Raw genomic sequence first — 16,356 nt, forward strand, 5'->3', positions numbered from 1 at the left:
TGGAGAGAGGACTAGGGCGTATATACTTCCTCGCATAGTAAAGAGACTCCCGGACGAAATAAAGAATAGTGATATAAATAAAAACAAAGTAAAAATGGTTTTAAAAATCTTTTTCTTAAAGTCTAAGTTTAGTGTAAAAAAATAAATAAATGGGGAAACCAAACAATTTAAAACAGTGTCAAAAAAAGTGTTTGTTTATTATTTTTTATATATTTTGTTATCAAAAAAGACTTGATTTACTTGTATTTAATTTTTTTTAAACTTTTATTTTATTGATATATTTAATATTTTTTTATATTTTATGTAAACATTATTATAATGTGTTACCAAAATGTTTAAAGAGAGAAATCCCTGCAAAAAAACTGCATATGCAGTTTGGCGGGAATTAAAAAAAAAAAAAAAAAACAACAACAAAATAATATGCATAATTTGAAACAAAATAGGTACATTGTTATTACAAATATTTACATGCATGTTATAATTATTGTTTAATTCCTATTATTTCAAACATGAACCTAGGCCAGAAGGAAAGACGAGATAAAACAAAATCAAAAGTTTAAACAGGTAGATGAAACATTTTATATTACTGTTTAACATCAATATCATCCTTCGCTGATCAATGCTTAATGGTGCATAGATCACTGCGTGGGTAAAGCGATTGCAGTGTATCTTGATATTGATTACATGAAGCCAAGACAGATCATTTTATGCTTCATATAAAGTCAAGTGGCTATGAAATATTACATGTTTTAAATCTCAATCACAACTAGATCACAACCATATATTCAATTTAAAAATAAATATTTGCATTCTTGTAATTTACACAAGCATTTCAATTTTTGGAGCCATTCTCAATGAGTTACAATAATTCACTATTAGAAAATGGGAAACAAGTTGTGGTAGAGAGGGGTTCGAACCTCGGACCTCTGATCCATGAGTCCGCGACACTTGCCACAGGACCACAACCCGATTTTATAATTGAAAATCGAACTTGGAACCTCGAACATGAGTACACTAACCGCTCCACTACAAGATGGACTTTACTGTTTAACAGTTAAAAATTCCATTACCACACCGATTACATGATTTTCATAATAATCATATTCTGATAATGCGCTAAAATAAGACATGTTAATTATAAATAGTTTATTTTTAGCAATAAAAAATGAGACAATTATTGTCCACAAATTTTGGATAACCAATGACAAATGTCAAAGTTTTTTTTAATTCGTTTAATCGAATTTAACATGACATATTATTATAATTTTAATTTTAAGCAAGTAACTTAACGCTGATATGCCTTAATCTATTTTAACAAAAGTTAGTTGCTGGCACACTTTAACTTTTCCAAAACAAATCTAGTCCAAAATAGATTAAATAGTTTCTAAACAAACATAGATTTACTAAATGATAAAATTAATTAAATTCATTGTCTAAATAAATTATATACATAATAACACAATACATTTTAAGCCAATATTAAACCACTTTTTAAAAAACACTTGTAAAATAATACATATTTTTTTGGTTAACTAAAGAATGCATATATTTTAATAAGTCCAAGTGTTGTAAACGAGCGATATGTGCAATGACAGTCTGCGCATCAGAACCCCAAAGCGTGGCAAAATGCACCACTTATTTTGTTTGTACTTTGTTACTGTCAGATTTCTGGAACAAGTTAGTAACATTTTACTAGTTGTGAGATATTGTACTTTTAAAGTTAAAAGCTCATCCCAAATCAACAATTTAAATAAAACCGCAAGATGAATATTGTTAATATTACTATTTGCATTTATTAAATGCAAAATATTTTTATTTAGTTTTTGAACCAAGACTATTTGATTTTTCAGACCATTTATGAAAACACAATTTTTTGAAAATTTTTAGTTACCAACTTGTGCTAAAAACCCGACAATATACACAATAATTTTCCGTCTACAGACTAGCGATATTTATAAAACATTGAATTTTGTCAATTAATATACCCCCACATAGGGTTCCATACCCCCCTCTTGTTAGAATGGCCGCCATTTTTATTTGCAGATTTTTTTCAATAAATAAAAATAAACTTTATTTCTATGGGTCTGGAGGTCCTACAGATATGAAAAAAAATCATTTAAAAGGTACTAACAAAATAAAACTAGTCCATTAAGCAGCTAGTTTCTACGATAAATTAAAATTCTAATAATTTTAATAGATTTTTGGGCTGAAATTCAGTTGAGTAATATTTTTATACATTTTATACACAAGTAAAAGTTTTGCTGTAAATTTTATTATTGCTTGATAGGCGACTTTCAAATTAATCTTTTTTCATATGTGTAGGGCCTCCAGACCCATATAAGTGGAGTTTTTTATTGTCGTATCGAAATAAAATCTACAAATAAAAATGGCGGCTATTCCAGTAGGGAGGGGATGGAACCCTATGTAGGGGTATATTTATGGACAAATTCAATGTTTTATACACCCTTTAAATATTGCAAGTCTGTAGCCAGACACATTGTGTAGATCATATGTGTCGGATAATATAAAAAATGGTTGAATCCTGACTAAACGATTTTTCACAATTAACATTTTTCTGTAACAAATTATCGCAATTATTAAAAGTACAACATCTAGGTATTAAGAACTATTTAAATATATTTGTTATAAATAAAATAATAAGAGATTGAACAGTATCCATATAAAATAAAGATTTATTTTTAATTTAACAGAGTTTGATATAATGATGTGGATTTAACTGGTTTTGAAGAAATTCATTAATAAATATAACCAATTTTGATTTAATCCGTCTTTTATTGTTTATGTCGGGGTTGTCAACATTTATAATATATCTTTAAAAATAAAATAAAATGAATTTTAACTTAAAAAGAAAATGAGTGATCACATGCATACTGTGAAATGCAAACTAGCGGCCATATTGAAAAAATGCACCATTCTGATTGGCCACATCGAATGTTGCCGATTTTGATATAAAATTAAATTTCAAACTTGAATTACTATAGTAAAACATATGATCTTTCCACTTTAGATATAAACAGCATATTATGTAATCCTAATATTTTCATAGTTTTCAACGATTTTGATATTCACCGCCACATATATTGTACTAACATAATACATAACTAAATTATAGAAATTCTGACCAATATGAGGTTAAAAATTAATTATAATGCATTATTTTCTACTATAAAGCATAAACTATTTTGCTCAAGCCACAGTTTCACCACATTCAGTATTTTTCATACAAATTTAGAGTAAGCTGACGCAAAACAAAATATGCACAGTGGTGATTAGCGTTTGCGTGAGCTGACATGATAAGGAAGATTGTCCGCTAGAGATGATCTTGTTAGATTGGTGATTAGACAATTTTGGCATTAATACTGAATAAAATATATGTTTAAGTTGCAATGAATCCTTACTTTTATAAATCAATATTTATTAATATTTTTACTTAGTAGTGCACTACACTTATACACATACTAAGAGACCACCTAAGGATACAGTATATATTGAGGCGATTGTTTTACCGGTGGCTAAAATTTGTGAATGTATAAATCTTCATTGTCGATTTTGTCATTTGACAAAATTAAACATGTGGCACGGAGGTGTATTTCTGATTTATCTGAGTAACGGGGATTCTTGCTCAGTGCCGGATCTCTTCCTTTTGAGGTGCTCGGTGAGGGCGTGCGAAGGGCGCAAGGGCAGGGCTGAGAGCCGACACCAGGAATCTAGAGCTCCCCCAGCCCGCTGACCAGCCGCCAGGATACCTTGCTCCAGCCTATCTAGCCGAGATGATGTGATAGGATCAGGCTGGGAGTTCTGGCTCAGGTCCATTATGTGACGGAAACGGCTACGAAATGTCTGTAACAATAAGATTTTCCATCTCTATAAGGTTTTGGTCCTGTTGCAATATCACGAATCGGAGATCCGAGATTTGAACCCCTCTCTAGACACTAAGATGATTTTCATTCCATTACACAATTTATCGACTATTACAAAATGGTCCTAAAATTGAAATTTCTTTTATAATTATAAAATTAATAAATATGAAAAGAAAGTCAAAAAAATAAAATAATGCTGTTATTTTGGAATAATTAATTAATAGAACATCATATTTATTATGACACCACAAAAATGTTTGCAATTTAACCTCAATAAATAACAAAATATACCAATAATAATAAAAACATTAAATACAAATACTAATAATAATAAAAACTTAAATAAATGTAAATAACAAAATATAAAAAAAAATAAAGAGATTTATGAAAATTGAAACAGACAAAATATGTACATTCTGGCTAACCATATAAATAACAAAATGGCTTTTTATTGTTAATGGGCAACCTAATGTCTAGCCACATTGGCATTGTACAATTTGGATAGACATGTTTAGCCGTTATATAAATTGGTGAAGCAGTTTGATCTTTTACAGTGACCAATATAATTATTTAATTATAAATTTACTGATTAAAATATTGTGAGCATAAAATATACTATAAAGTTTATATTTGAGGCACTAACTTTGTGGTTATTCATTATAATAAAATAAATAAAACAACTTTGTTTTTAACCACTAATTTTTATTTTCCACCGACCGGTTTCAAAGCAAACAAGCTTCTTCGTCAAGGTTTACGTAACTAATGAATTGATTCCTTTTTTAAACTTTTATCATGTTCACTAAATACTACACGTGGACCCAATAAATCAAGTCGTTTTATCCTTACACGGGTTGTAATTTGATATCACTATTTTCGTAGTTAGACAGGAGAGGACCAAAGGAAATATTGTTTATTTAGTTATTAATTATTGTTTTCTTATTATGAATCGCTTTTTTAATTTCTATGATTTCAAAGTTGTCTTATTTTAATATTTTATTTTCAACATGAAGTACTTTTAATCCAGTGTCTTTATTGAAGTTATGATTATTTTCTATCAGATGATTTGTGAATTCATAAAAATTATTATTATTTAAGCATCTTAAGTGTTCTTTTACTCTAATATTAAAGTTTCTTTTAGTTTTTCCAATGTAGATTGAATCGCAATCATTACAATTAAATTGGTATATCCCAGATTTATTATATTTATGGACTTTGTCTTTGTGATTTTGTAACAATGTTCCTATATTATTAGTTGTGTAGAACATATACAGACACAATTATTCATAACTCTTCAAATCATCAAATTGCCCATAAACATTCCACATTCCATTCAATAATACATAGGTTAATTAACGTTCCACTAGATGATACTAATTTTTAAAAAGAACTTAATACAATAAGACAGATTGCTAATAACAATGGATATAATGAGAACTTAATTGATAAAATATTAAATCAAAAACAAAAACGCAAACTTATAAATAAATATTTATATTCGACTCCCACAGTAAATAAAGCAAACCCACCTAAAAAATGGAGGCGGATTCTTTTTATAAATGTCATTTTTTCATAACCATTATCTAATTCCCTACCATCAAACATTAAACCGGCTTTCTACATAATAGAGGAGAGAATAAAGCTGAAGAAGAAGAAGAAGCAAAGAAGAAAAAACATTTGTTATGCACCTTTATTATTGTGCCCTGTGTTTAATATTATCAACAAGCATGATTATATAACTTTAAATGGATACAAAGAACTGAAATAGTACTTATTAATTTCTCCAGCGACAATACGAATTTATTTTTTTCTCTCAATAATTTACACTTCATTATAAAGATTACATTGTATTTAATTTTTTTATTTATTTATAATTAGCTCTAAATTAGTGTGTTATGTAATATAATACAATTATTGATGATACTTCTAAGTTGAGGAATTGTGACTGGAATAAATATAAATTAAGAATTTTTATTCACCAAAACATTAGAAGGATGTAAAACTTAGACACCTTTTTAGTATTTTTAAATAACTTTCCTAGTGAGTTTGACATTATTGTTTTAACGGAATGTTGGTTGATTATTAGGATATAACAAATATCATACCACAAATTATACAAATAAAAGCTCTAGGGTGGTGGTGTATATCAGATCAGGATTACATGTTAACATTACCGAAATCAACTTGTCGCAAGCAAATTACTTGGGAATTACATTCGAACATAATCTTTGCATTCTAATTATATATAGATCACCGTCCTATGCACATATCGACATGTTTCCTGACTTCCTTGAGACCATATTAAACGAAACGAAGAAGTATGCGAATCAGATCATTATTGGAGATACTAATATTAACCTTCTAAATAACAAACACTTGCAAACAAATTATTGTAAATGCTTTCTTGCCGAAAAGGGGCTGACTCTAAATTTTGAAGCAGTAACTAGGTAACAAAGCAATACTTGTATCGACCATATAATAACAAAAGGAATAAAATATTGTGATTCCTTTATTATTCATTCTCATATAACCGAGCATCATACCATTTCTTTATGTATAAATTCAGAGACCCCTCGTATTAAGACAAAAATTTTAGAATATTCTATACAGTTATGTATGCAAACCCAACAAAAGATTTATAAAATGAATTGTGAAATAATATATGTCGATAGCGCATTCGACAATTTTATGATCATCCCTGAAACACCACACTTCCAAATACACAATTTACAAATTGATTCCGAATAAAAAATGTAAATGAACACCCTGGATTACAGATAATATAGTTATGTCGATACATAAAAGAAATGCACTAAACAAAAAAGCAGAGATAATCCAGGTGATATTTCAATAATATACGAATAAAAAAACACCGGAATTTTTGCAAAAAAGAAGTTAGAATAACGAAAGAAAATGATTATAGCAAATAATATGCGACGAAAACAACTACAACCCTCGTAAAATGTGGAAAACGGGTAGGGAAATTACAGGAACCTCTCTTACAAAGAAATTGGTATTGAAAAAATGGAGACCAATGGTAATAATTTATTAAGTTTATATTTGAAGCACTAACTTTGTGGTTATTTTATTATGGTAATAATTTAATTTCAGATAGTAAATTAATGACTCATCACGCTAACATACATTTTACCTCTATTGGTAACTCCCTTGCACATAACATACTTGACAAAATTAAACTAAACAAAGACACCCTGGTAAATAAAATTAATATTGTACCTTCACTACATAAATAAGATTCAACAGCCATTACTCCCGTTAAAAACATAAAGACAATATATTGTCTCAAATTGAGTAACACTACAGGACCAGATAATATTAGCTTAAAACTATTAAAATCTATTCAAAGTCACATTGCAGCCCGCCCCACTGGCTTACATATTTAATCTCAGCTTTTTAATACAGGAATATTTTCTAGGCACTCGAAGAAATCTTTTGTTATGCCAATCTTTAAAATTTGTAATAAACACTTAATTCAAAACTATCGACCCATTTCATTACAGAATAATATCTCAAAAATAATAGAGAAAATAGTTAAACAATGAATAAGCTATTTCTGAAAGCATAACAACTTACTGAGAAATAATCAGTTCAGTTTAGGGCAGGATTAAGCACAGAAAACGCCATATTTAAGTTAACCGAGACAATTACAACATCTAAAGATAATAGTAAGAGGTGCTTAGCGGTATTCCTAGATTTAGCAAAGGCATTTGATACCAACTCTCATAAAATACTAATTAAAAGATTACGAAATATGGGTATCTGAATATCCCCTGAGGGATGATCCTGGATTGGTTTAGAAGTTATATATCCAATAGATCACAAAAAGTGAAAATTGACAATGAACTAAGTGATGCTGCTATGTTAGACTATAGTGTTCTTCAAGGAAAATACATTGGGCCCGCTGCTAGCTGTTCTTAGTATATATTGACAGACTTTGTAAGAGTGAATCTATTGGACAAATATCGTTCGCTGATGAAACAGTATTAATTTATAGTGCCCCAAATTGGACAGGAGTTCATGACTGTTGCTGCCAAAATACAGCGATAGGTAAATTGGGCAGATCACAGAGGATTGATAATTTATGTCCATTTCAAATGACAATTATTTCAGAAGAAATTAGTCTAGCCATTCGAAAACACTTTAGGAAAACATGCATTTGTGCAAACGTCTTGCATGTGTTATGGTTATGGGTTGGTGTTCGGGACATTGTTTGGAGACCATAAATCTTCTTTACCATGCTCTCCGGTAGCTAGGATTGAAATGGTCTAAAGTCGGGATGTACTGGGAAGATATAGCTGGCTCTTTCTTTAGTTCACTTATACGTGGAGGAATCCTTTTACGTAAGCAGACAAAACCTACGTTCTCAGATGTGATCTTTGGCGGGAATTAGGTTTAACATGATTGGACAAAGCGGACCAATCACAGAACAGCATTTCTATTTTGGGTGCGGATTACTATTTTGAAAAGATTTTTTGTTACCGATACGAAGAAAGATGTCATAATATTCCATAAAATACTAATGGACTAATTGGACCCAATATATTTTTACATTACAATATCTTCCCTGAATGTTTTTAAGTATTTGCTATTATGTTCTGATGCAACATTTTCCCATAATTTATATTATAAGTACTGGAGTCCGGTGGACTTGTGAATTTTAGTAACCTTTTTAATGTATAGTTCATTATATGTGTTTGAAGAGAATAAAAATATATGATAGACTTATCAATAATGATCATAGGTATTGCATAATTGTATTAGACTTAATTCATATGTAATACTGACAATTTGATAAAACGGAAGTATGTTTAGAAAACTGCAGCGTCTAGATGCAATAACCGTAAGGGTCATTGTTTATGTTATAAGGGCAGGTCTTAGCGAGAATTTGAAGCTTAGGACTGCACGAGCGGCGGCTAGAGAGAGACGTGCGCCACAAGAGAAGACCGCCCGCCCGCTGGGGCGCTGGACAGTTCCGGACATCGCCGGCCGGGGATTCTGTTCTATTTACAGCTTTATTTTTCAACAATGTATGTTATAATTAAGTGTTTAAATGAAAGTTCGCCGGTTTTTTGATCGAACGAATGAAGGCGACCCCCTCATCTGAATACTCTGTCCGTGCTGGCTGCTTCTCGCGTACCACTGTTGGTTTGAGCGCGAACAATGACAAAGCCAACAATCATATGATGAGGGTAAACAATTGTTTGAATGACAATTTGCTTACTTCAATGCAGACAAAACAAAGTGTATCTGCTTTAGCCCATCTTCGGCAGGACAACCAAACTCTGAATATTAATCAAAATTGCATCATTGCAAAAATAGAGTAAATTGTAAATGTATAATATTGGAAAACGTCACTAGTGTAAAATATTTGGGTTTAAAAATAGATAAGTTCATGAGATGGAACATAGACACTGAAGAAATTTCTAATAAATTAAAATGCATGATTAATTTTTTCATACCATTAAGAAATATAAAGAACTAAAACCATTGTATTTGGGTTAGTAAATTCAATACTGACATAATATGGTCTGATTGGCTGGGAAAGCTGCACTAAAACGACTGGCTTCAGCAGCTATAGTCCAAAAATCTAACTCGGGTTGTGGTCCCGTGGCTAGTGATGCGGACTCACGGGCCGGAGGTCCGAGGTTCAAACCCCGCTCTACCCCAACTTGATTTCCATTCTCTAATAGTGAGTTATTTACAACTCGTTGAAAATGGCCACCAAAATTGAATTATTTGGGTAAATTATAAGAACGCTAATATTTTTTTTTATTAAAAAAAAAAAAAAAACAGTGATAAGAGTTATGTTAAAAAAACCATACCGATATCCAAGTGATTCACTCTTCAAAGAATTTCAAGTACTAGATATCCGTCAACAGTATATATTGAGGTCAATAGCGGTCACGCATCTCAACAGAGAAAAACACCCAAATATTTGCCATAGTCATAATACTAGACACTCCAATAAGGATCTGATTTTACAGAGAGGAGTTAATATTTTTTTGGCTCAAAGGCAGCAATACTGTATAGGCCCAAGGATATATAACCTTATTCCAGATTCATAGAAGTGTGGTGGGATTGCCAGGCAAAGGAAGGTGATGGCTGCATTTTTAATCTGTATTGGTCGGAGGGAGTCAGAGAAACTGTTGTCCGATGTAGAAGGATGTAAGTTGAATTCTAATTTTACTGGTAATGACTTAGGATTTAGGTATTGGTGGTATATTTATTTTTTAATCTGGAAGTAGAACACTCATAAGCATATTCTTATGTGTGCTTAAATAATAATAATAAAATAGTATTTATTTTCTATATTATAAAAATATATTAACTGTCTTAAAACGGGGAAGCTATCCCTAGTTAGGCAGTTTAGTACTTTTAAAAAAAGTAAAAAATAAAACAATTTTTTGCTTAATAAATAACATCCCCACTAATGATTATGTCAAATAGCACAAAAACAAACAAGCCAAAATGCAATACAGTTATTCGTCAATTGGCTATTTTACAACACAGAGCTGTTTTGTAATATGGCTAGCCAATATATGTATTTTATATGTATGTATTCCGTCTAAAATGACAGTCTGGTTGCGACACATATGAAAGCTTAAATAGAGCGTACCGAAACTAAGGAATTCCCCACATCTCCCCTAGAGTCTAGAGAAGCGAGGTAGCACCCAAAGTCATAGTAGAACATCCCCAACTTATGCAGGTCCACAGCGGAGGCGTCGGCTTTCAGGATCTCCCGGTACGCTTCTTTATATACCTTTGGGGTGTCCAGAGACACCATTGGAGGTCTCTTAGAGCTCAGAGCTTCCGCCAACCAGAAGGGCAGCTCTATATTGGTGCCAGCAATAAGACTTTCGTTTTCTGATGAGGGATCGAGAAAACCTAGAACATTCCAAACACCTTATATCAAACTGAAAAATGTATTGTGCTAATGACATATTAAATAAAATATGTATTTTTTTATTAAAAAATTGAAAGATTAATATAGATAGGAAAATTATATATTTGCTAACGAATCGCATGTTTACATAACAGTAATTATGGAAAATTATTTGAAAAAAATATCAATTTTCAAGAGTAGAAATATTGGCTTAAATCATACTTTTTTATGATGGATTGCGGATATTATTTTTTTTATTTATTTAAAATATCATATTCATGAACATATTATTGTTGCAAATTTTGAATGCAAAATGTATATGATACATTTTTCCTCCCTCATACTGTGCGCACATTTGTTTGCAGTTAAACCTCTCGGCGTCAAACATAGGACAATCGTGTAATATATGGAGGAATTCTAGAGAGATTAGTGCATCGGAAGGGCAGCAATCATTATCTCTTTTTTTCAATCTATTGAGAATTTATTATTAAAACAGATTGTATGGGGGAGGCCTGTAACATGTTATATTTTACTTTAGAAACAAGTAAATAAATAAATAAATATTCAGTTTACAAAGGAATACAATTTAATGATATTATTCTGACACATAAAGTCAATATTTCATGAACTTAATATTTGCAGGATAAGATTAGAATCACAGAACAAAGGGTATTCCGCCCTCAGCTTTGTCTAGAATACGAAAAGGCGTTCTTTATCAGTTTAGTGGGGCACAACATGTAATTTTTTAGAGCAAGAAAGGTAAATATATCTATGGATATCATTAGTGTTTACCTTAGAATAACCTAAAAAAACACTTACCCATTCTTGGAAGCTCATTTATAAATTTGCATGAAACTCTTTCATTGGTAGCCAAAATATCATCAATAGACAAATAATGTGGAGAGTAACTTCTGTGCTGAGACATATTAAAAAAATAATATGTTGTACGAAACAAAATAATCACATTTTATCACATCAATATTTTTCTCGTTGTACGTGTTTTTAATACAGGTGAAATAATGCTATGGAGTGTGGAACGTGCAACAATATCATCAAGTGTTATAACACTAATCACTGAAAAATAATATTATACACTTCACAGACAACCGAACATCGCAAGCCCGGTTCCCGCCAATTTTGACAGAAAACAAACAGCACAGAATTTGACATAACCATAGACAAAACTGTCATGATTCCTTGCCATATTATAAAAAAATAAAATAGGCACCAGCTTACAAAATATCTAACAAATGAATATCGCACAAATAAATATTTTCAGTTCTATTTTGTATAAATAATATTATCTCCCAGGCAAAATTTTTAAAAAAATAATTGTAATATAAAAAATAATAAATGCAATGAAAATTTGCATTTTTATTATATTACCAGATATTGTAATTTTGGGCCACTTTCTTTTTGTGGTGAATAACCATATTTTAAAATTAGAAATAAGTTATTGTAGGCGTGGAATTTAACCCTCCTGGAATTTAACCCGGAGTCCATAATACGTATTTTATTTTGGATTGTTTTTTATAAAACAAAGCTTTCATTAAAATACTAATGTTTCAAAAATAAACTAAGTTTTTTGCTGTTTTAAAAAAAAATTAAAACGAGATTGATAAAAAAAAACATGTTTGTTATTTATTCAGTTTATTTAATGCAGCAATTTTCATCATACTTACGTATGTATGACGAAAAATATAATTAAAATAAACACAACTAAAACCTTCGACAGGCAACTAAGTACCTAAAATATAAAATAAATTTACATTATGTTGTCAAATTACATACGCCTATATATAGGTACATATATATACTATCTATACCTATAGATGCATGAAAAAATATGCTTGATCCATGGATGTAGTTTTGTCAGATAGGTAATATTCATTTGATGATTGAATGAGGCCGTATATCAAAATATCAATGATGCCTAATAATGTCGGCTTAAATTCATGTTTACAGATTACATATTTACAAATATATAAAATGCATCTAGTACTAACTAAAAAAATACCTTGTCACAAGACTAATTAGTTTATATTAAAAATGTGATTCTAGTATACTAACCATGAAATTTGTCTGACTCCTGTTTAAAATCAAATCAATTATGTGCGTGAATACTTATGGCATTATGATTTTATTTTATTTATCATTGAGTTCGACGAAATACTGATTTGAATAGTCTTCTTACCATCAACCGTAAATATTTCCTTTAGAAAATAGGAAGGATGATATGACATATATATTAGAGAAAATCGGAGATCATTTTCCATTGCTGATGGTGGAATGAAAATGGCGCCGACGCAAAGGAACTTCGCTCGAGGTGCAAGTATCGCCGCATCGAGCGGCCAGCTTCCACCGCGCACGCGCTTTAACTCTCCCAGGATATCTTGAAAATAGACTCCTTTCCTTTTATCGGTAGTTTATTGGAGGGCTCGGTACAAAAAGGAAGAGATCCTTCGTAGTTTAGAATTAACTGCAGGGAAGGAGAGATTAATTTTTTGTACAAAATTATTCACGTCCGTTTCGCGCTCAGCACGCACATCGCGGAACAGGTTTGACGGATGTGCTCTCCTTACGATTTGAGTGCATGCTGAAAAACAGTATCGTGTAAGTAAGGATTCGTCAGCCAGCAGTGATATCTGGGTAGTCCGGATGTGTGATGAGTGAGGCAGGTTCGGGCAGTGCGGTCGCTCGGTAGGGTTTGGTGACTCGCGGTGTGGTGACGGGGAGTCGAGGGTGGCAGCCGCCATCATGGGGTGCGCCTCGTCAGCGGAGGAACGGGCCGCCATGGCGCGCAGCAAACAGATAGAGAAGAACCTCAAGGAGGACGGCATCCAGGCTGCCAAGGACATCAAGCTGCTGCTGCTTGGTAAGCCCCGCCCGACTCCAGCCTATTTCCATTAAACTGTCATGTTCTTCAATTCTTACAGACACAGGTGGCTAGTTGATCACAGCCAATCACAGCCAATTTAAACTATAACGATCATCAGAATATCATGATGATCTTTATGCCCTGCAAATATAGATGGTTGATCACGAAATCACGAAAATCGATCGTGAAAAATATGCCTCATTTACGAATCGAGTAGACAAACATCGAGTAGACAAGAATCGAGTAGTAAACACATAAAGTTGATACTCTTTTTCGAGCAGTTTTTATGTTTTGTTTTCTTTTTATTGACAATCGTTTCGCTTCATGGGGACGTTTACACTCATTTGAAAATGTCTGTATAAGTCAAAACGATTATCACGAAACAATCAAATAAATAAAAAAACACGAAATCCATCAAAAACTGAGAGTAATTTCATCTAAAAATAAACTGTTATATTTATGGTAGTGGAAAACAGTTTCCGACGCAACGTGACGCTTTCCACCCGAGCTGGACCCCGATTACAATGGGAAGTTAACATTTATCTTCAATTTTATCTACAAAGTAAAATAAAGTTTTCTGTGTAGCAGAACAAACATACATTTTTTTGTAAACATGTTCAATTATAGGTTGCCGGCGAAGATACTTTAAATGTTTATGCAAATATACTCATATCATCGTACATAAACATCGGTTTTTCTTTATAGACAGTCGAAGATAACTTTGTTAACTTCCCATTGTAATCGGGGCCCTGGGCATAGATTCGTTTATCACTATTTTTCAGTACACCCAGGCTTGAGAAATATCACATTTGATTTTTGTGTTCTCACCGGTAATCAAACCCGGAACCTTCCGGGTATGAGTCAAGCGTCTTAACCACTACACCACGGAGGTCGTTGTTTTAAATTAAGGTTACAAGATATAAAGGATGGATATCAATTTTGACGTGTTTTTAACTAATAATGATATTTGACGGCAGTTCACATGATAATGAGGAAGTACAATGTTTTTTTAATAGACTATTAAATTAAGCCAAAAAAAACTATTTTCATTTTTATGTATCGTGTGGTTTTTTTAAGTTTTGTATTTCTGAAATTACTCCGCGTATGACGTCTCAAATTCTCTTCCGCTTCTTCTCGGTCAGTCCTGACGTACAGTAAACCGGAAATCTTTCACAACCCTCTTATCATCGGTTGATTCATACGAACTTGTGACGTCGTTCAAAGTAGTTTGTATTTATCAAAATATGTTTCATTATTTTTTTCATACATTCTCAAGAAACTTTGCCGCATAATCTAATGCTCTAATTTTTACCGCGCGTAAGAAAACATTTTTTACACCCAATTTCTTGTAGGGCTTAACTTCCTCATGACAAAAAAAATGCATACAGGGGATAAAAGGTGGATGTCAGTTAAATACTAGAAATAAGGCGATAGTTTAATATAAATTAACATAATTTTAGATTACAAAAAGTAGTATAGGCTATATACATTACGCGGGTTTTTTTTATACAGGGTGTTCTTAAAACTTTGTCACATCCGAAACCATAATGATCAGTATGAGCAAGAAGACACATTAAAATATTTTTTTAGAACGAATAAAATTTACAAAAAAATATATATTTAAATAAAACAAATGGTTGCTTACTTCTGCAGGAGAGAAATGAGGTGGGAGTATTTATTTTAGATAGTTGTACAAATAAAATTTCAACACCTAAAAATAATTTCAAAAACAAAACATTTTTATAAAATCCAGACGCTTTCCGATGACACTATCTACCTACATGGATGTTTGTTTTTAACAAAAATCATCGCCATCCCACGAAACTATGCGATAGATCCAGCATTCCTAATCTCTATTGGCAACTCATTAAACATTTTAAGTCCTTTATGATACACATTGTTTTGAGTTGCCTGGATTCTTGTTTTAGGGAGTCTGAAAGCTTCGCCTCCCGTCGTAATGAATTTCGTTACAGAACATGACATGTATTCGGGCAATAATTTATTTTTTAGTTTAAATATTAACATTAAAGTATTTGAAATTCCTTTTTGCTTTACCGAAAGCATGTTTAGTACCGTCAACATATATCGTTGAATTTTTGTATATCTGCCACATCTCAATATTGTCCTCATTCCACTATTCTAAATTTTCTGAAGGACAATATATTGATTTTCAGTGCTCAGAAAAAGAACACTAGAACAATAATTGAAATACGACAGGACTATTGCCTTAAAAATTAGAGAGGTTTTTTCTGATTCTATTTAAAAATCGAATCTTTTTGGATTTTTTGTTGATATTCTCAACATATGAGGCAAATTTAAGTTTATTGTCTTTTATTACCCTTAAATTTTTTATGTCATTTACTTCGTCTATATTTTTCCCGTGAATGTTTAGTTAATTGCATTCTTCAATTTTTTTTATTGCTTATTTTCACGTATTTACTTTTTGAAACATTTGATTTTAATTTATACATATCCAACCAATAAAAAAATAATTTGACTTAAATCTATTTGCATCTCATTGCTAGTATCATCAACATTGTTTTCAGCCACATAGAGAAGAGTGCCATCGGCAAAAAGTTAAACAGAATAATATTTTAAGCATTTAACAATATCATTTATACAAATAATAAAAAGTATTGCCCCCTACTTATTTAAAGTTACAGTGCCGAAAACCGCATTCAACGGATAGCGGTTTT

General features: G+C 31.4%; 2 protein-coding genes across 2 annotated transcripts in view; one reads left to right on the plus strand and one right to left on the minus strand.

Moving 5' to 3' along the window:
- Positions 1–2,773: 2,773 nt before the first annotated feature.
- On the minus strand, positions 2,774–11,912 carry Psf3 (DNA replication complex GINS protein Psf3). The gene is made up of 3 exons (XM_088242554.1): positions 11,602–11,912; positions 10,516–10,784; positions 2,774–3,861 (listed from the first exon to the last, which is right to left on the minus strand). The coding sequence occupies exons 1-3, from the start codon at positions 11,705–11,707 to the stop codon at positions 3,619–3,621; spliced, it is 618 nt and encodes a 205-aa protein (XP_088098680.1). The 5' UTR covers positions 11,708–11,912; the 3' UTR covers positions 2,774–3,618.
- Positions 11,913–13,322: 1,410 nt separating this feature from the next.
- The window catches only part of LOC148284177 (G protein alpha o subunit-like), a 114,712-nt gene continuing 111,678 nt past the window's right edge, over positions 13,323–16,356 (plus strand). Inside the window, exon 1 of the mRNA XM_088242565.1 lies at positions 13,323–13,657. Within this exon, the coding sequence (XP_088098691.1) occupies positions 13,540–13,657 (118 nt within the window). The 5' untranslated portion in view covers positions 13,323–13,539. The remainder of the gene's footprint in view (positions 13,658–16,356) is intronic.

Source organism: Micrasema longulum, unplaced genomic scaffold, assembly GCF_059751315.1.
Source record: "Micrasema longulum isolate JH-2025_06_02 unplaced genomic scaffold, ASM5975131v1 h1tg000142l, whole genome shotgun sequence".
Classification (NCBI taxonomy): domain Eukaryota; kingdom Metazoa; phylum Arthropoda; class Insecta; order Trichoptera; family Brachycentridae; genus Micrasema; species Micrasema longulum.

Excerpts from the sequence above, each read along its gene's own strand:
- Psf3 (XM_088242554.1), bottom strand. The coding sequence starts at position 11,707 with ATGTCTCAGCACAGAAGTTACTCTCCACATTATTTGTCTATTGATGAT. Across the intron at positions 10,785-11,601 it reads AAATGAGCTTCCAAGAATGG|GTTTTCTCGATCCCTCATCA; the intron begins GTAAGTGTTTTT and ends GGAATGTTCTAG. Across the intron at positions 3,862-10,515 it reads TGGGGAATTCCTTAGTTTCG|ACATTTCGTAGCCGTTTCCG; the intron begins GTACGCTCTATT and ends TTATTGTTACAG.